Raw genomic sequence first — 22,143 nt, 5'->3', positions numbered from 1 at the left:
ATCTTTGATATACACTACATGTGCATACTAATATTTGTTTTTTTTATGTTAATTTAAAATTCATTGAACTAGTGAGTTAATATCTATATAATACATTTTTTTTTCATTATAACATTTACATTTGACAAGGCTGTGTTACCTGCTTACGATATAAGGTCACATTGATCACCTCCCTTATTCATGGCCTGTGTGGATAAAGGGAGATAACTTCACATTTTTACCGTGCCTTCGTTACAAACGTTTCTGCTGAAGGATTGACTTGCACATGTCATAATAAACAAGATGGCAGACGAAAAAGTTGATGGTCTTGCATGCAAGGGAGAAGAAACCGTTGTAGACTTCGACAAATTGCATGACTTGTTTGTTTATGATGAATCGGGAAGCTCTCTTCGTTTTTCAGATATCTACAAACATCAGAAAACGATTATTGTTTTTACGCGGGTATGGACTTTATTTTTGAGTCGGAATAATTCTAACAATGCGGAGTTTTATACACATTCTAAAATCTATAAGAAATATTTTACATCGGCAACCTTATTTATATGTTTAAGGTTTAAATCTGTATAAATATATATATGTTTCAACTGTATTAATTGACAATGTCCATCTGATCTGTATTAGATCTAATTGACAATATACCAGTTTTTTTTCTCTTTCCCAAGAATTATCTCCAAGGGTTTCAAGCTTTGTTAGAGTTACAAAATGAATTGTCTTACAATTACAGGAGGAATTATCAGCCCTGAAGATACTCCACATACATGTATATGTACAGCTGGGTTAATAAGGTCTAATCTCTTGATCATTTTCATCAATTAGGGCACAGGTGCCTGACTCGTTTTATAAAATAATAACATATAGAGTACATATAAAATGTACTCTATATGTTATTATTTTATAAAACGAGTCAGGCACCTGTGATTAGGGTTTCATGAAAAGCTTCCAAGCTTCCCACTTTTTATCATAATAACTAGGATCAACAATGAAGTACTTGTAAGTCCACTCCATAATTAACATGTAAATGTCTTTTTGTGCCTGTTGCAGCATTTCCATTGCTTTGTATGCAAGGATTACATAGAAGGTAAGTGATAGTGTTTTGAATCATTTGGAAAATTTGGGAGCTGTAATAGTTCAGTTGGTTAGATCGTCAGAATACTTTACCTCTGAGGTGCATGTTTGATATGCTCCCTCCCTGTGGTTTGTGTTTCTCGGAAAGCTGAGAAACGGACCAGTCTCTGCTGCCATGGTTGTGTCCTTGGCCAATACACAAGGCATATGCCTCAATCCATGTGTTGTTCAGTGAGGTAGCCACCAACTACTACAAGGACACCCTACCTCAAAGTAACCCTGGCTATGCACAGGGTGATAAACCTAACAAACAAACATTTAGAAAATTAACTCCAATTACTGTCATTGACCTAGTAATTTTAGAATATGATAACTATTCAAAATTTATTCCCAGGATCTTCATGTAAAAATGTTTTTGCTCTTTACATTCGACCCTAGTTAGACTGGATTTTAGTTTAAAGGGTACACTTTTATTCACTGCTTGATATATTTTCTCACTTTTTTTTTTTTTTAAAGATTTAGGAACTGTTCCGCCTGAATACCTCCAGGTAAATATTCTTTTAAATACACTGAGTATCAGTTCTATGTAAAGTTAAACACATTCAAATTCAATAGAGTGTAACTGTATATACATCCACAAACTCATCAATTAACATACCAGTTAAGTGTTATAGACATTATAGAATTTAGCTTTGTTTTCTCAGACACTCCAACACTCCCAAAATTGTTAAATGTTGTTTGAGTCGGTTCGAAACCTCTAATTTAAAAGTAATTTTCAGTATATATACGTTGTGTCAAATCTACATACTACATTTTACTACATTTTAATGATCTTACTTATGTCCAATGTAGATCTATATTAAACTTTAATTATTTACCTGTCTGTACTAATTAAAATAAGGAGTTACAGGTAATTTCTTACATGTACAAATGTATCTGCATCTGTTCAAGTATCAGAACTATCCGTTTAAGTTTTAGATAATTGCTTGATGGAACAAGTGCTGCCAGAATTTATAAGATGCCTATGTCCTCGTTTTCCACATTTTTCTTGAAATGCTTTAAAGAAAGCATTATAGGTCTGCTATTTTGTTGAGGGAATTGGAATCTATCTTTGATATTTTTATATTTTAGGCCGCTGATGTAGGCATTGTGGCGATTGGACCAGCACCATTTAAGTTTATAAAGGTAAACCAGTGCTGTTCTCATTTTGTCAAGTTGTTGGACTATAAGTATTCTAGCTTAAAGATTTGATAATACAGTGGAATGTCATTATCTCAAAGCCAGTGCGGGTATCAAAAAAGTTTGAGAGATCCTGAGTATTCCAGGCGAGAGATTTTAATGTCAGAACTAAATTTTTATATTGAGTTAAGTAAAGTCTTTGAGTTATCGAGATAATGAAGCTGGATTGTATTAGATATGTTTCCTCAAGATATTCGTTGGGCAGCCCTCAATGTTAACACTATTGATAGGTTAAAGTTTTGCATGCGGTAATTTATAAGTCAACATCAGGTGACTAACACTAACATATACTGCAGTCGCAGAAAATACACAAACATATTCACCACACACGTGCATCTCATACACAGGGGAGGCATTCCTTAAATGACCATAGATGTTGATAGGACGTTAAAGAACACCATACCATACCAATCACTGTGCTAATCTCTCTACATTTTGATATGTACTAAAATTTGACCGCGTAAAAATAATATTCAAATGTGAAAATCTGATTTATAAATATATTGATGTCAAACTTTCTTCATCATTTTCAGTCATTCAAGGAAGAAACAGGTTTTAATTACCCTCTGTATACTGACCCAGAGAGGAAGGTTTACAAGGCCCTCAACCTGCAGGAGAAGATGGTGCATGGCGATGGCAAGAGTAAGCTGCATGTATTTGAAAAGACCAAAACGGCTGCAATCTGACCATCCTGTTCTGACCATCCTGTTCTCTCTTCAATGTCCCGTCTTCTGTATTCTGTCCTTCTGTAAATTTTGTCTAGCACATAATGCCTGTACTTTTCACCTGTAATACTGGCACTATATTTAATCTGTAAAGCTTAGACCATCAGACTGTTAAGCAAAGGTAGGGCACTTACTGTAAGCAATCTTTTGAAATTTGATTCTAACCAGTTATATGTCTTGGATATATATAATATATCTCCAGGGCTTTCAGTCAATTAATGTCATTTTGCAATTTAAGAAGACAAGATTGAAAATCCAAAGAGTAAAATCCGATGTCCTTGTTAACACAAGACTTACCAAGTATCAAATCTTAATCTAGAGAATCAAAGTAAAAGTCCTGTATCTCCCAGACTTTCTCACAGTCACTGAGTTATTTAATTTGTTAACCTACAAACCAGTCAGTGTAATATCCCAGGTGATATGTAATTTCATTATTTACCATATGACATACTATTATATATAAATCACTTTTTCCATGTCTCATACAAGGTATATTGATAGTTTTAAAGTTAGGGGAATTCAGTATCGACCTCGGCCCTAAAAGACTCCAATTGTTGATAGGCCATTAAACAATACAAAAAAGACAATCTACTGTAAAGGTACATATTTTAGCAATTATCTTATGAAGCGATGATCTTATTTTAGCACTTTCTTATTTTAGTGGAAAGGTTATTTTTGTGGTAATCTTATTTTAGTGGAAAGGTTATTTTTGTGGTAATCTTATTTTAGTGGAAAGGTTATTTTTGTGGTAATCTTATTTTAGTGCTTTTCGCATTGAAAGTCTTCTGCTAAATAATCATTTCACTAATCACAGTTTCTGTACATGCACATCATTTTTACAGCATGTTCTATGGACGTGCATTTCCATCCTTCATTACTGTTACTCTACTTATTTTGGCAGGCTCAAATTTTAGCGCATATCCCAGAAAAACGATTGGTTGAAGTTCAACCAATCGTTTTTCTGGGATATGCGCTAAAATTTGAGCCTGCCAAAATAAGTAGAGTTACGGTATATCTGCCAGAGTAGTATTGGATTACTTGGAATTGTGGGTATTTTTGAGGACATTAAACAAATCAAACATATTGGTCAGTATTTTAGCTAATTTGTTCCCCCTTTTTTTGACACAGATAATAAACATGTCAAGCAGAACCTCTTCATGGGGTCACTGAAGAGTACCTGGAATGCTTTGAAGGTCGGGGAGTTTGAGGGGAATATAAAACAGCAAGGAGGAGGTTTTATACTAGGGCCGGGTAAGTTCTTGGTACCGAAGCCATGGTCAATAGACTACACACTGGAACATGGTGAATATGGTAGAGGATTCAATAATTGTTGTATCATTACTATTCCTTCGGGAAAACTAGTGCCCTGCTGGTAGGGCGTGAGAATTGTACCTGCTGCCCCCATGGCATGATCGTAAGAGGCAACTAAATTTGGGATCTTACTTTTCTCTTTTGTTCTAACCACTTTATTCTTCCTTATATCTCTCTTGACACTGCCTCACTGCAAAGATGTTTTAGCTGTATATTTTTTCGTAAAACAGGAAGACACCTGTCTGAATGTCAATAACTGATTGCATGTTTTATCTTTCTGTTTTATTGAACTGAGGGTACATAAATTAGCTGTCCTATATACTGTAAATACCGGTACATACATGATATTTAAGCAGGAAAGAATTATGAACTGCTTTCAATTGCAGTGTAAACACAGGTTCATTCCTTTTGGCATAAATAAAATTGAAGCATGAGATTTAGATGCCTTATTTCATTAAATGGTATTAAAAACATTCATAAAATACTATCTCAGGAGGAGATTTTGAAACAAATGTTAGACCTAGTTTGAGTACAGCAGAGTTATCCCCATGTGAGTGCTGAGATGTAGTCAGGAGGCAAACAACAGAACATTATTTACAGAGAATTTTGGTCATTTTTCATCCTTATTTTGAAATGATCGCTCTTTTGAAAAAATGCATGTGTTTCCCCCCCAAAAGTCAAGATTTTTAGAGAATTAGCCCAACAGGCATAGTATCTTTTGCAACAAATTTAAAGCAAATGATGCTACAAAGATCACTCATGTAAATTTTCATGACAATCAGTTCATTATTTCGTCATATTTCCTTAAACACAGATGGTCTCTGTATACAGGTTATCTATCTATTTAAGCAGGTAGAATCACTTTGAGAATGATCCCTCAATCAGGTATAGCTTGATATTGATTTTGATTTTGTGATTTACCATGTATTCATTTTCTCTCTGTAGGTGATGTTGTACACTTCGCTCATATTGATGCAAATTCTCTTGATCACACGCCGATCAATGACCTTCTGGAGAAGGCAGGAGTGGCCCCAGTGAGCTTCCCCAAGGACAAACGGGACTAGTGCTTATAAAATCTTCAGATCATGATATTTTAGTGTTATGACACGCTCCCGTGAGTGTCTCTTCAGCGCCCTCATCGTCGATCTGCACTGTTGTCATATAACACTGTATCAATAACTATCATGAAGCTTATTGTTTTTTACCACCATAGTGTTTCAAATTGAAAGGGCTGTGGTGGCCGAGTAGTTAAGGTGTCCTGACACTTTATCACTAGCCCTCCACCTCTGGGTTGCGAGTTCGAAACCAACATTGGGCAGTTGCCTGGTACTGACCGTAGGTCGGTGATTTTTCTCCGGGTACTCCGGCTTTCCTCCACCTCTAAAACCAGGCACGTCCTTAAGTGACCCTGACTGTTAATAGGACGTTAAACAAAGTAAAATCAAGTTTCAAAGTGTTAAGTCTGTGATAAAGTGTTCCAAAATGGGGATACAACTTTTTTTATATTGAAAAAATTACTTAAAATGTTTTTTATGTCGCGCCAAGAAGTGGTCGGAGGCATTAATAGTACCCTTCTTCTGTCCATTTTTTTGCCTACAATAAATTTAGTTGAAAGTTCTTTTTGGGGTCAAGCATTGAAGCAGTGCAGTTAAATAGTTGAAAAAAAGACCATTTGACATAATTTGGTCTTTGGATAAATTTAGCATTTTCATCAAAGATGGATTGGGGCGATAGTAGTACATGTACATAATTTACTATTGTTATCAATGGTTATATCTGTAAATAACAAGACTATGCCCAATTATAGATACTAATTTAATTGCAGTAAAGGTACCATGTAAGGAGATGGCTTCGTTCGTAAGTTGTAGTAACTTGTGCCAAATCCTATTTTCCAGTTTTGGAAAATGAAATATTTCTAAAGTCAAAGTACCATAATTATTATCTAAGATGTCTGATTTTTGTTTGCCTTTTAAAAATCTGATATGGGCTGACTAGCTGAAGGTTTCTGATGTTTATCGGCCTGTTAAAAATCAGATATTTGAAAGACAATAAAACATCAGGAATCTTCGGATTACGTACCATACAGCTGCGTGTAACAGTGTATCACTCTCGTACTTTTAAAGTCCTGTAACAATACTCTAAAGTGCCATATGAAAAAATCCATACCATTCATAAAGAAGCTTGCTTGAGTTCCCATTTCATATGAGATGAGTTCTATAAAGCGAGACTGTGATTTTTCATTTTTGTGAAAATTGATATTTTGAAAAAAAAAAGAGGAAGATTTGTTCATCTTATTACCAACATTTGTTGCATATATGCAGTATATATTAGTGTCATCTGTGATGCAATGGAAACTTGTCTTGTTATTATGACATCAAAATTGAAATAATAGAATTTTGCAACTAATTACAGCTCTGCAGTCAACATTATTAAGTGCAGTCAACATTATGAAGTGTAGTCAACATTATTAAGCGTGTGCCCTTAACACAATTTGACGACTGCATCATTAACCGGTATGTGCTGCCCTAGGCCTACATGTTTCCTAGTTTGAGTACTAGTATATGGAAATAATGCACTGATTTGGTTACATATTAGTTTGAACCATGATATATCTATACGAGTTTTGACTGGTATGAACATATTTATATGTGCTGTGTGAGACGATTCTACTTTACATTTCACCAATTAGTGATCAAGATTTTTAATTGAAGGTAAATGCGTCAAATATATATGATAATGTTGTTTGAAGTTTTGAAATTTTGTATTAATTTATTACACTTCTATGGAGTATGAACTTTGTTATCCAATTACAGTTAATATATATATTTTTATTTCCCCAGGGTCATATTATATCCATGTATTATATGCACATAATAATACATACATAACGGATACATATAATACGTGCTATAAACTACATGCTATCCTGGTGATGGCAAGATTGACGACCATTTTAAGGGCTTTTGGTCTCAAATAAGGGATGTATATGTGAGGCACAAATATTGGGGCTAATACTTAACAAAATAAAAACAAACACATTATTCCATGTTCAGTCATAATATTTTATTGTTTCATTTTTACATCATTTTTCACATACCTTTTTTTAAATGTTTGTACAGTACAATATCTGTTGTAGTATAACTGAAACAGTCTGATTTTAGGTTAAACTTCATAGACATCAATGAATGGATACCCGGTAGTCTTGTTTGACAAATTGCCTCTCATATCAGTTTGTATTTTTCTAAGCATTGAAAAACTCTATTTTTCTAAGAATTGAAAAACTCCTCTCAGATGCAGAATTTGAGTGTGCTATGCTACATCAAACAAGAGCAAGTTGCACCAGTTTCCCATAGAAGGGATTTCCAGATGGGTCTTTTTGGATGGCCCATTTCTACCCGGAAACTTTCAGGCTTTTGACAGTTGTTGGGGGGCAGGGTTTATGATGATGACAAGATGTAGTCTTGCACCTCATTCTCGATCAGTTGTCTAGGAATACCAGGAGAAAATCTTTCTGCAAGATCTCCAACTGAAAGGGAAAATTACAATTGGATTGACAGGTATATTGGTACATGTACATTGAAAGCTAGCCCAAATTGTATACAGTGTAGCTCTTTTCATGACATTTTTAGGTGAATTTATTGGCTACCTTCATGCTCTTTCGCTTTGTGTAACAGATTCCCTCTCTGCAATGTTAAAAATCTCATCTGCTGCAGTACCAGGTCATCAAATGGAAATTTCCTTGTCATCTTTTCTCTCACACTTTCATAGAAAGTCATGAAAATGCTGTAAAAAAAAAGAAGAAAAAAATCTTAACTAAGCATGCTGTTAATGATATAGTTACATAAAATGGATAGTTCATTGAAGTTAAATTATTTAAACAATTAATTCTTTATACAAAAGGAATTGATGAATAACAAACATAAATACTTTTCCAACATCATTGGATAAGAGATCATCCGAGTGCTTGGAAATGAATATTCTGGTTTCACGTCCAGTAGCAAGGAATCTTTTTTCTAGCTATTTTCCTGATCAAGGTACTGCACATTTCTTGATTCTGTGTGGGCTGTCATTTCCTTGACCTGCACAAATTTATCCAGGAGCCTTCTCATCAGCCTCTGCGTCTGGGTATGGAGGTGGTCTATCAGGGATATAATGGAAGAAAAAAAAATAATGTAACAACTTATTATATTGTTGATACTTTACAGAAATTTCAGTTTAGTTAATTAAATAACTATGAAAAGACTACAAATAATGAATTTTCAAAGCATACCTGAAAAATTGTGTTGAATTCATTCAACACTGGTAGAAAGTAATCCAGAAATAGGTCGTATATATATAAGATATCTTATATAGGAACAAGATCTTTGATTATATAAGATATCTTACATGTATATAGCTATATGAGATATCTTATATATTATATAAGATATCTTATATAGAAAATTAAATGAGATATCTCATATACTATATGAGATATCTTATATATTAATTAAGATATCTTATATAGAATCTGATTTAATTTCTATATAAGATATCTCATATACGATATATAGTATATAGTTCTGATAAACCATTGCCATGTAAAAGAAAATGTTTGGCCTTTTCAACACATTGTTCAATGCCATCGAATAATCTATCCTTCTCCGCCATAGTGCCATTCCACATGCTCTGTTCAAGGGAGAACTTAGTTTCTTGTTTTATTGCCTAGAAATCTCATATGCTATATGAGATATCTTATATAATTCGATAAACTACAGAATCGACCTTGAATAAATGTTAAGTTGGCTTGCCATAAGTGTAGCTTTATTGGCTACCTACATGCTCTTTTGCTTTGTGTAACAAATTCCCTCTCTGCAATGTTAAAAATCTCATCTGCTGCAGTACCCGTTCAGCAAATGGAAATTTCCTTGTCATCTTTTCTCTCACACTTTCATAGAAAGTCATGATAATGATGTAAAAAAAATCTTAAGCATGCTGTTAATGATATAGGTACATAAAATTGATAGTTCATCAAAGTTTAATTATTTTAACAATTAATTCTTTATACAAACTGAATTGATAAATAACAAACCTAAATACTGTTCCAACATCTTTAGGTAAGAGATCATCCAAGTGCTTGGAAATGAATGTTCTGGTTTCAAGTCCAGTAGCAAGGAATCTTTTTCTAGCTGTTTTTCCTGATCATGGTACTGCATTTTTCTTGAGTCTGTGTGGGCTGTCATTTCCTTGACCTGCACAAACTTACCCTGGAGCCTTCTCATCAGCCTCTGGGTATGGAGGTGGCCTATCAGGGATATAATGGAAGAAAAAAAAATAATGTAACGACTTATTATATTGTTGACATTTTACAGAAATTTCAGTTTAGTTAATTACTAGTAAATAATTATGAAAAGACTACAAATAATGAATTTTCAAAGCATACCTAAAAAAGTGTGTTGATTTCATTCAACACTGGTAGAAAGTAATCCAGAAATAGCTTGTATATATATGCACTGTGTGTGATAGCCCAAGTTTCCTCTGGCCCTGACACCATGTCTGGTGTAGGGGCCATACACCAGACATGATGCCAGGGCTGGAGGAAACTCGGGCTATGTTTGACTGCAATGTATCTACACACAATCTCTTAACTCTGCCAGGGGCATATCACATTCTCTCTTCCTTCCAAAGTTACTCTAGATGACAGGCTACTGTAGCACCAGTCTCAATTAACACATTTTTAGCCCACCATCATCAGATGATGGTGGGCTATTCAAATCGCCCTGCGTCCGTGGTCCGTCGTCCGTCCGTCCGTCCCTCCCTCCGTCCGTCCGTCCGTCCGTCCGTAAACAATTCTTGTTATCGCTAATCCTCAGAAAGTACTGAAAGGATCTTTCTCAAATTTCATATGTAGGTTCCCCTTGGTGCCTAGTTATGCATATTGCATTTTGGGACCGATCGGAAAACAACATGGCCGACAGGCAGCCATCTTGGATTTTGACCATTGAAGTTTGTTATCGCTATTTCTGAGAAAGTACTGAAGGGATCTTTCTCAAATTTCATATGTAGGTTCCCCTTGGTGCCTAGTTATGCATATTGCATTTTGGGACCGATCGGAAAACAACATGGCCGACAGGCAGCCATCTTGGATTTTGACCATTGAAGTTTGTTATCGCTATTTCTGAGAAAGTACTGAAGGGATCTTTCTCAAATTTCATATGTGGGTTTCCCTTGGTGCCTAGTTATGCATATTGCATTTTGGGACCGATGAAAAACAACATGGCCGACAGGCAGCCATCTTGGATTTTGACCATTGAAGTTTGTTATCGCTATTTCTGAGAAAGTACTGAAGGGATATTTCTCAAATTTCATATGTGGGTTTCCCTTGGTGCCTAGTTATGCATATTGCATTTTGGGACCGATCGGAAAACAACATGGCCGACAGGCAGCCATCTTGGATTTTGACCATTGAAGTTTGTTATCGCTATTTCTGAGAAAGTACTGAAGGGATCTTTCTCAAATTTCATATGTTGGTTTCCCTTGGTGCCTAGTTATGCATATTGCATTTTGGGATCGATCGGAAAACAACATGGCCGACAGGCGGCCATCTTGGATTTTGACCATTGAAGTTTGTTATCGCTATTTCTGAGAAAGTACTGAAGGGATCTTTCTCAAATTTCATATGTTGGTTTCCCTTGGTGCCTAGTTATGCATATTGCATTTTTGGATTGATCGGAAAACAACATGGCCGACAGGCAGCCATCTTGGATTTTGACAATTGAAGTTTGTTATCGCTATTTCTGAGAAAGTACTGAAGGGATCTTTCTCAAATTTCATATGTAGGTTCTCCTTGGTGCCTAGTTATGCATATTGTATTTTGAGACCAATCAGAAAACAACATGGCCGACAGGCAGCCATCTTGGATTTTGACAATTGAAGTTTGTTATCGCTATTTCTGAAAAAGTACTGAAGGGATCATTCTCAAATTTCATATGTAGGTTTCCCTTGGTGCCTAGTTATGCATATTGCATTTTGAGACCAATCAGAAAACAACATGGCCGACAGGCAGTCATCTTGGATTTTGACAATTGAAGTTTGTTATCGCTAATTCTCAGAAAGCACTGAAGGGATCTTCCTGAAATTTCATATGTAGGTTCCGCTTCGTGCCTAGTTATGCATATTGCATTTTGAGACCAATCGGAAAACAACATGGCCGACAGGCAGCCATCTTGGATTTTGACAATTGAAGTTTGTTATCGCTATTTCTCAGAAAGTACTGAAGGAATCTTTCTCAAATTCCATATATAGGTTCCCCTTGGTGCCTAAATCTTACATTTTATATATAGGTTTCCCTTGTTTGAAAAGTACTAGAGGTTTCTTCTGAATTTACACAGATTAGTAAGACTTAGAAGAAGAGAAAAGTAGAGAAAAGATCAATCGGACATGGAACCTATGAAGAACATTCAATGGTGGGCGCCAAGATCCCTCTGGGATCTCTTGTTCCAGCATGAGCCATCTTGTTTCAACAATGTTTGATGATCTTCAACGGATGTTTGTCGTTGAAGTCTTGAAACTCCTTCAACACTTTCTTCCTTTTCATATTGAAATAAAATTGAATTGTACATGTATTTGTTATCTAATATCAGAGGTGTTTTAACCTTTAGTTATCGCCACCGTCAATATTTCCAAGAGTTTTGAACATTTCTTTTAATAAACACACATAAAAAAACGTGTCTAGGATTAACGAACATACATAAAAAAAATATGCATTTAAACTGTTTAAAAATATGTCATCCGGGCAAATATCATTGTCAAACAGTTTTTGGTTTCTACATGTGCTAGCAGAGTTTTTCAACTTTGAACATAACATTCAGCTCTGAGGTTCCGTACGATAAAATAATTTCTTATTTTATTGACAGGAGTTGGGTCATGTTACACAGAGACATATCTGTATATATGTCTCTGTGTTACAGTAGAATGATTGAGATGTATTATGATAATGACTATTCTAATTTGTACTATTTATTGCCCTTGTATAATTTGTTAAATGATTAAACATTTATTTATTTTTATCCGTGTTGTATTTATTGATTCGTCATGATATAATTTGATATTTTGTAATTTTATTAATATGGATATAGAGACTAATTATATCAGCCTGCGTCCATACTTTATCCTAATAAATCTTCATCAGAATGAGATTGTAAGCTTTTCAAACTGCCTTTCCCTGTGGTATGTCAGTTGCCTTCTGGCCAAAAATCCCAGAGAATATTGTCGTTTTGAATTTTTCGTCGAATAAAACCTACTCCAACAATGTTGGATGATAAGACGGAGATATGACAGGCGTCGGTTGGCGTGATCAGGACAAAAAAAAAAATAAATAAATAAAAAAAAAATATAGCTAGTGACCTTTAGTTAGCTGAAGTAAATAAAACTTACTGTAGTAATTTTGACTTAAGTGTCGAGAAACCAATGATGTAATGTTCTTTCTATTAGAAGTTTATGATACATCGAACATGGAACATCAATTGGGTTTGCCTAAAATGAAACATAGATTAATTTATGTACGGGGAGGAAAGAAATAATAGCTAGCACCTGCATCGATTAAAACTTCATTTCAATACAATGTAGAATCTAAATGAAGAGGGAAGATGTTTTTTGTTTGGGTTCAGACTTCAGGAATATGCAAGACTTCAGAAGGAATTAAAAAATATGCCACGGAGATGGAGAGTGGGAACAAATACACAAAAGCCAATAACTCGCTGAAATATAGGTAGATTAGGAGATGTTGGTATCTTCTAGAAATATACCATAAACACATGCAACACATGTAAGATAAGTCCTAGATACATGTATATTCTCTTACAAAACACCATGTAAATGCAACAACTGCTATCAATATGATTAGCTCACACATCAGGTATGCCGCATGTTGCATAACGCCCGTGCGATAAGTAAAGCGCGCGAAAAATATAGGACAGTGAATTTCTGCTATTCTGCGAAACACGGTCCTGAATTTTTGAAAACTTATATATACAGTATTAGTCGAGTGCAAAAAATGACAAGCAATCGATGCATGTTCAAATTGAAGGATTTTAATTTAAAAACAAATAAATAAATGGATGAATAAATAAATACATAAATATTGGGATATGTTTTGTATTAAAACGTTGTTTGTTAAATATTGATAATAATTTTGAAAAAAAAATGTGCTTGTCCCCATTGTGCTTCGAACCATGTGAACTTTTCACTTGTGGATAAAGGGAAATAATCCGAATCGTCATCTGACAACAACTAAAAAAAAATAAGAATGTTTTATTTTGGGTATTTTAAAATATAATGATGCGTGTTGACTTCATTTTTTTTTTAAACGATTATTTTTACTAGATTTTATATAGTATGTTTCATTAGGTAAACTGTTTACGATTGTTTGTATGTTGCCATGGATTTATGTACACTCACTTTTTTTCAAAACAACGTCACATGAGCGCTTTACCTTCAAATCTTCATTCTTTACAAGCGTTCTGCTGGGGCCGTTCTGCTGAGATTGACGCGCACATGTCCGGTCCATCCAAACAAGCAAGATGGCAGACGAAAAGGAAAACGAAGGCCTGGTGAACAATGTGGATGATCTCAAAATGTCTAGGGGAGAAAAGGCAGAAATTGTTGTGGACTTGGAAAAACTTCATAACTTGTATGTTTATGATGAAATGGAGAACAAAATTCGCTTTTCGGACATCTACAAACACCAGAAAACAATTGTTGTTTTCACACGGGTACGAACTTGTTCAAATTCAGAAATTGTTTAAACGTATCTGACCACTGTATTAATTATATAGGCATGCTGAATTTTGTAAAGGTGTTTTCTATAGATATAATTGACTTGTATCTGATTGATTGTAAGTGACATAATTATAACGTAATAACGTAATTAACGTGCATTTGTGAGGACCGGTATTTGTGTGTGATAGCACCGCCGGTTAGAGAAAACATGATAACCGTTTTCAAAATTGTCAACAATATTGCTTCCAGAGTAACTAGAGAATATTTCCAAATGGACAATGCAAACAGAACCATTGGCCGCTCTAAGAAAATGTTTTAAAAAGATGTCCTCTGGAATCTGGATACAAGAAAAACCTTTTTTTTTCATTCAAAGAATTAGCTAGTTGATACATGAAACAGTTCACCACAATCTGTTGTAGAGACTGACAGCACACTATATTTTGAGATAGCTCTAAATGAACATTGCAAAAATAATTGTTTCAATGGTACTGTAGTTGATATATATATATATAACTACCAATACTTATGCTATTTACATTTCTTGAAGAGGTCAATTGTGATGGGCAAAAGAGCACCCATATATAGAAATTCCCAATTCAATGGACCCTGGACCAGATGAAAAAATTGTAGGAAAATCCCCGTTATGGATTTCACTATTTTTTGTTTTTCCCAATGCCACATTTTGTAGCATAAACAATTTCAGTTTTTCTTTGATGAATATTGCCTTTATATTATTTTTGGCTTCATTTTGTTATATGTAGCTGTTTTTTATTTTTCAAAATTGCCTTAAAATACGTCTTTGTATATAAAACATACTTAGTCATTCAAAAGTGACTTAAAAACTGTGAATTTTTGTATATAAAACATCCTTAGTCATTCAAAAGTGACTTCAAAATTGTGAATTTTTTGGTGGCAAATTCAATGGGAATTTTCATAAGATTTTTTTTAAGGGGAATGGGTCCTTTTAACAGACCGTTTCTACTGTAGGAAAATCTCTGACTATAAGAAGTAATTGCTTAGCCTGAGTTTCCTCTGGCCCTGACACCATGTCTGGTGTAGGGTCCCTACGCCAGACATGGTGTCAGAGACAGAGGAAATTTGGGCTAGTAATTGCTATGATATGATTCATGTAGAGGTTGGGTGACGTCTTTTAATATATTCCTTTGAACTAAACAATACAATTTTTTCTATCAGTGACTTCAAATTAAATAAAAAAAGATTTCATCTCTATTTCTTTGATATCAAAAAGATGGATTTATCAATCACTAAGTACATCCATAAGTATCCTCACCTGTTTTGGTTACATGAGAATGCATTAAATCGTTATTAATTTGACCCTCTAGTCTAGGTTCACTCTGCAAGTAAAGCAAAATAGAAGTCATGGAATACTGTGGAAACTTGTTACATACAAAACATCTCTCAGAGCAATTTCAGATGTTAATCTTGACCAATCTTCATTGTGTCTTGCTGTAATCAAATTGGATACTAGAAATAAGACCAGATTTATAAGCATAAAAGACCAAATAACATTCATGCACAATGCATATTATATACAAATATAGCAATCTCAGTTTCTGAAAGTATCTTTTGTGAATTCTATGATGTCATGTACTCATTTATTAGCTCACTGGTTACGAGTAACCGAGAGCTAATGCTGTCACCCCGGCGTCCGCGTCGGTGTCGGTGTCGGCGTCGGCGTCCCACCCCAAAACTTTAAAGTTTTTGGAGTAAGTTTTTGGAAAGCTTGTAAGTCCAAAAGTATGCACCTCATGTCCTTCTAAGTTGGTTTATACATTCATTAGAGGTCTAGGAGTGATGTTATGGCAAAATCATGCAGAAAAAAATGTGATTTTTTTTGCATTTTACCATTTTGTGGACTTAACTTTTTTTGGCACCAAAACCCACTTTAAAGTTTTTGGAGTAAGTTTTTTGAAAGCTTGTAAGTCCAAAAGTATACACCTCATGCCCTTCTTATTTAGTTTATACATTTATTAGAGGTCTAGGGATGATGTTATGGCAAAATCATGCAGAAAAAAAATGTGATTATTTCGCATTTTACCATTTTGTGGACTTAACTTTTTTGGCACCAAAACCCACTTTAAAGTTTTTGGAGTAAGTTTTTTGAAAGATTGTAAGTCCAAAAGTATACACCTCAGGCCCTTCTAAGTTAGTTTATACATTCATTAGAGGTCTAGGAGTGATGTTATGGCAAAATCATGCAGAAAAAAATTGTGATTTTTTCGCATTTTACCATTTTGTGGACTTAACTTTTTTTGCACCAAAACTCACTGTAAAGTTTTGGGGGTAAGTCCAAAAGTATACACCTATCACCCTTCTAATTTGGTTTATACATTCATTAGAGATCCAGGAGTGATGCTGTGGCAAATCGTGCAGAAAAAAATTGGCATTTTGGCATTTTACTATTTAGTGGAGTTACTTTTTTTGACACAAAAACTCATTTTAAATATTTTTTTTGACACAAAAACTCACTTTAAATATTTTGGGGGTTAGTTTTGAAAAGCTTGTAAGTCCACACCCTTCTTATTTGGTTTATACATCCATTAGAGGTCTAGGAGCGATATTATGTGACATACAATTTCAAAATGACATGCTTACTTTTACTTTAAACATATTTTATTTCAATTAAGGAAAAGGGATTAGGCACAAGTTATTGCAACTTACTAAGGCTTTCTCCCATGCTTATACATACATAAAAAATGAATGCAAAGTGTGATTGCTGCCGCCGGTGAGCTTTCGCAATCATTGATTGCACTTGTTTCCAAAATTCTTGAAACACTTGAAATTTTCTATGAAAATTTAGGTCTTTTTATGATGGAGTTTATTTTAAAAAAGAGGAATTTTCATTATTAGTAATTACATGTACACTAGTGTATATATATATATATATATTTTTTTTTTATCTTTTTTAGCATTTCCTTTGTTTTGTGTGCAAGGATTATATGGAAGGTAAGTGTTGGTGAAATATAGTTTATCTGAAATGATTCCTGTTTTAGATTGCTATCTTCTCAGAGACCTTAGAAAAATATGTTCCAAAATTGTTGAACATCAAAGGATAAATTACTTTTTTAAAAACATTTATTAAGTAATGAAAAATGTAATAAATGTGTTCAATGATTGTGATAGACAGGATGTAATTTCTTGACCTCTTTATCTTTCAAAATATCTTCAAAAATCTAATTTAAGACAGATATGAACTCATCAGGTCTGGCCAGAAAAAAGTACATTTAGAGTAAGAAATTGAAACCATTAGTAATTTTACCTTTATATCAAATTATGTCTTCTTTGTTCTAACTTCTGACCAAGTTACTTTATATATTATTCTTGGTACATTTATTTTTTAATTTCATCTTTTTCAGATTTAGGAATTATCCCCCTTGAATACCTTCAGGTAAATATACAAATCTATAAATATATATATATATAACTTAGCAACAAAATGATGAAGGAAGACAACTTTTTTTGACTCGTTGTCTTCCTTCGTCATTTGTGTTGCTAAGTTATATATCTATTTATTAGCACAATGTATCATATACACTATGTGTTGGTGATCCGAAGATATAGATTCAAATGTATATATAATAAATTTTCCATTGTACGCAGAATGCGGCTTTCTGATTGGTTGAGATTTTTTTTTCATACCACTAAGAAAAAAGATCTGAGAATGACGCGAAAAATGTGACGTCACAATACGACAATTGGCGTTGTGCATTAAAATTGTACATAAAATATATTTTGAATTAGAAAATTATTTTCAAAAATCAATTATAAGTGTTGATGTCAATTATTATTTAGTTTAATACCCCGATGAAACTAAAAAAAACTAACATCAATGCTTAAATATATATACATGTATGTATACCACCTAACTTTTTAATACCAAAGGAAACACTAGACTGGTAATTTGTCCCACATCAATGTGTTTATGAAGATAAATGTATTTAGCTTTTTCACATGAATGGTTAATTTAATTGTTGAGGATTATTCAATTTAAACATTGGTCCTGTATTACTGGATGAAGATGATATACTGTAAAGAAATTGTGAAAAGATTATATTTTTATAGGCCATGGTAGCAGTTATCAGTTTTCATAAATACTGATACCACGGGTAATTATATAACTGAAATGATAAATGTCTTAAATAAATGAACAAATCTATTATTTTTAGGCTGCTGACACAAGACTTGTTGTCATTGGACCAGCTCCCTGCAAATTCATAAAGGTAAAGATATTATCTTGTCATTGATCAAAGTTGTGAGAAAATTGTCTGATAAATTTCCAAATCAAGTGAAAGTTCATTTCAAAATATCTTGAAAATAATCAGTGTATGGCATAGATATCATACAATTGCTCAGCATCAGATTGATGTAGGGACACCGTCAGTAGAAATACTAACATTTTTTATACCATTAATTACAGACCAGAGCGTAAATTTTAATAAATTCTGGTTTTCTGTTAAAACATTTAATTTTTTTTATAACATTCTGTACTCCTAAAATTCAAAGAAAAATTGTAGAATTTCAAAGTTACAAACATGGCTCAATTTCTGTTTTTCATAATTTCTTTATTTCTCAGTTTTTCACTATATGTGTCCTATACATCATATATGCAAAACTGTCTTGTAACAATATCACATAATTTTTCGTTCATTTTCTTCAGCCATTCAAAAAGGAAACGGGTTTCAATTACACTCTGTATACTGACCCAGAGAGGGAAGTTTACAAGGCCCTCAACCTCAAGGAAAAGATGGAGCATGGTGATGAGAAAAGTAAGGATCAAGTGTTATATTGTTACTGATGTGGGAATTATATAGGATATTTTATAGAAGTGTCTTCTAGCATTCAAAGTCACGTTTTAACAGTGACCAAACTGAAGTGAAAAAAAACTAAGCAAAGGGAAGTAACTGCAATAAGTACTAGTTAGCTCACCTGACTCGAATGGTCTATTAAGTTGCTACTAATCATAAAGTACTGAATTGGTTTTAAACAAATATGATCAGAAATATCCTTGATGAAACGGGAACAGTTTTTGCATTAATGATGACTCTGGCCCCTTGAGGCCCCATTTGGGGGAAAATACCTAATAGACCTAAATGACTATGTTAAATGGATTTTGATGAAATGTAGTCTAAAGCATTATTGGGCAAAGGAGATCTAATGTTGTATAAATGGAGGGTATGGGTCCCTTGGGACTGGAGAGAGGGGACCTAACAGTGGAAATGTTGTAGAATAGAAAATAAAAACAATTTTAAACCATAGTTGGAAGATGCAGCAAAAAAAGTAGAAAAATAATCGTAATGTAACTTAAAACATTTTTGCCAGGATTACAGAAACATCCAGGTGAGTGATGCAGGCCATCTGGGCCTCTTGTTTCTAATATACCACTTACATCCAAGATAGTGGAACTGTGATATTTCATATGTCATGCAAAAGTACTTTTTGTAAAAAACAAGAAGGGGACTCTCCATTTGTGATGGAATTTTATAAATCATATAAGTCAATGTTTGATGGAACAACAACACAGTTCTCTAAACATGACAAAAATCCGACATAACATTATCGTTTAAGGTAATATTTTACTGTTTTTTGACATTATAGCCTTCTTAATTACCCTATTTGTTGATAAATGTCTAAAACTTAAAGGTATACGCGATGACTTTCGTGAAAATTGGAGCTTTTCTTTTTTTTGGGTCAGATTATCGTAGTCGAATAACCGAAAAATACGACTTTTCCAACCCAATTAAATGATTTTTTTATCATGATTCAAGAACAAATGGTTTTGGTTTTGGAATTTTTACCCCAATAAACGAAATACCCTATCAAGCGTTAGCTGATTAACTGGAATGTACTGTATTCAGGTAATGATTTTACATCTGTTAGTTGTAAAAAAAGAAAAATAATTGGTTTTCATGCTTGAAGTGAGCAACGATCACAATCTGGGGAATTCGCTTGATGTTCAGTTGCATTTCATTATATACCATACCTATTTAGTACGGCTGGTATGAATCCAATAAAGGAACTCACGGCATTAAGTAATGACAATGAAATATGATCCTTTGTTCTGCCACTTTCTGCTTCAGATGCTATCATTATAGCTACTGGTTTGAATAGACTTGATAATTTAAGGACTTGAGCAAGTCTTAACATTTTTGTTAGTTGCTGTCATAAGATTATTTTTCTTAATTGGTTTTTTTCTATTGAAACAGATAATAAGCATGTCAAGCAGAGTGCATTGATGGGGATGTTGAGGAGTACATGGAAGGCTATGAAAGTCCAGGAATACGAAGGGAACATAAAACAGCAAGGAGGAGCTTTTATATTGGGACCAGGTGAGTCATTGTTTAACCCTTTCACCCCTACTGACCATATTTGACTTCAAATTATGAAAGAATGGCCGAGTCCACTGAAGTTTCTTAGGGTTGAAAGGGTTAAACTAGCGAAGTTTATATAGGAAACTACTGAGTTGAGTCCTGTTTCACAATTTTCATGGGGTGGAGTAGGGAAACCTTTTAAGTGGAAAGAAAGGGAATAGAAAGAGCTGGAAAGATTTGAAATAGGTTTTTGACAAGCTCTCTATGTCAAGGTTAAACATAAGGAAGTTTTTGATAAGGAAATAAAAACTATCCAAAAGTGCCAGCGATATCCATTCAAAGATAGTTTGAAAATTTGTCTAGAGTCAGACATACAGATGAAGTTGAACTTGTATATTTATAGATCGTTTAAAACTGTTTGGATTTCTCTGTTTGTAATCAGACCAGCTGATACATTCGAGATTTATATCTAGGTGAATTGTACCTAGGGTTTCAGTTCTGAAGCAAATTTCTTTTTATGTCATGCATTCTTTTTCTCTAGGTGATGTTGTACACTTTGCTCACATCGACGGAAATTCTCTTGATCACACGCCGATCAATGATCTTCTGGAGAAGGCAGGAGTGGCCCCAGTGAGTTTCCCAAAGGACAAACGAGTGCAGCATGTATGATCTCCAGTTCTCATCCATCAATACAGTGCTGTGATGTAATATAAGATCTTTGATAAAATGATGTTCAATGGAATGGCTGAATTTTCTACAGTGTACAAACAGTATGGCACTTTTGTGTTGTCAGACAATTATTTAAGATAGATTTGGGATAATTTCCCCATCTACCCAAGCACATCTACCATTGGATATATAAAATTTTACAATATCATCTTAAGATCTTAAGATATGTGAATATTTTCATTAACCTTTTCATCTTTATATTGACTTCTGCTTCAGGTCGGTTAATATCAGAATCCTTGGGTTAGTGATTTTTTATATTCACCTCATCCATAGATAATAGTTGTAAATATTAATTTTCATCATACGTGTGATTTCATACAGTATTCTTTCACACTCTATCTCCTTACACGATACAGTAACTGTACTCCGACTCCAGGATCATGAAACAGTTTAAAACTTCATTATTTGCATAGCAAATCACATATCCTCTCGTGTTCTTACCAGTGATTGAATAAATCAATTTTTAAATATTTAAATGATTATTTCGTCATCCTGGAACCAAATCACAGTTTTAGAAGTCCATACTGTACATTGACTACATGTAGCTCATATCACAACATTGTTTCATGCATGACAGAGAAAAAAAACCCATGTGGATCCATCACGCAATTCTGCTGTTAATAACCATTGGTAAATAGGCCTCAGATTTGATACAATGTTTATATGAATTTGTGTTAAAATTTTGCTAACATTTGATTTACAATCAAAAATTCGTGAAAATTAAAAGAAAGATAATCATTCCAATTAAAGCATCACATTGTATTTTCGGACATATATATGGGATGCTGCAATATTCTTCTCTGACAAATGTTCAAACTTGTGTGATGTAATTATAAGATTTAAATTTAGAATAGACTAGCTGTTGTTTCCATTTCCTAATTGTGACCGCAAGTACATTTACCAGTATGCGGTCATTGTGTCTGCCAGTAAAAAATCCTTGTTTTCACGATTTCTGGAGAAGTTCTGAAAGGTTATTTCTTAATCTT

The 22,143-nt window shown here is 33.9% G+C and overlaps 2 protein-coding genes across 2 annotated transcripts; both read left to right on the top strand.

Moving 5' to 3' along the window:
* Window positions 1-258: 258 nt before the first annotated feature.
* Window positions 259-6,602, top strand: LOC117326167 (peroxiredoxin-like 2C). Its single transcript, XM_033882804.1, has 7 exons — window positions 259-441; window positions 1,042-1,078; window positions 1,582-1,613; window positions 2,197-2,250; window positions 2,838-2,946; window positions 4,158-4,280; window positions 5,286-6,602. The coding sequence occupies exons 1-7, from the start codon at window positions 283-285 to the stop codon at window positions 5,402-5,404; spliced, it is 633 nt and encodes a 210-aa protein (XP_033738695.1). The 5' UTR covers window positions 259-282; the 3' UTR covers window positions 5,405-6,602.
* A 7-nt stretch (window positions 6,603-6,609) lies between these two features.
* Window positions 6,610-21,744, top strand: LOC117326165 (peroxiredoxin-like 2C). Its single transcript, XM_033882803.1, has 8 exons — window positions 6,610-6,853; window positions 13,837-14,092; window positions 17,030-17,066; window positions 17,477-17,508; window positions 18,287-18,340; window positions 18,778-18,886; window positions 20,324-20,446; window positions 20,970-21,744. The coding sequence occupies exons 2-8, from the start codon at window positions 13,901-13,903 to the stop codon at window positions 21,095-21,097; spliced, it is 675 nt and encodes a 224-aa protein (XP_033738694.1). The 5' UTR covers window positions 6,610-6,853; window positions 13,837-13,900; the 3' UTR covers window positions 21,098-21,744.
* Window positions 21,745-22,143: the final 399 nt, after the last annotated feature.

The sequence above is a fragment of the Pecten maximus genome, chromosome 4 (genome assembly GCF_902652985.1).
Source record: "Pecten maximus chromosome 4, xPecMax1.1, whole genome shotgun sequence".
Classification (NCBI taxonomy): Eukaryota; Metazoa; Mollusca; class Bivalvia; order Pectinida; family Pectinidae; genus Pecten; species Pecten maximus.
The sequence above is the reverse complement of the archived record's forward strand: the minus strand, read 5'-3'. Positions and strand labels throughout refer to the sequence as shown.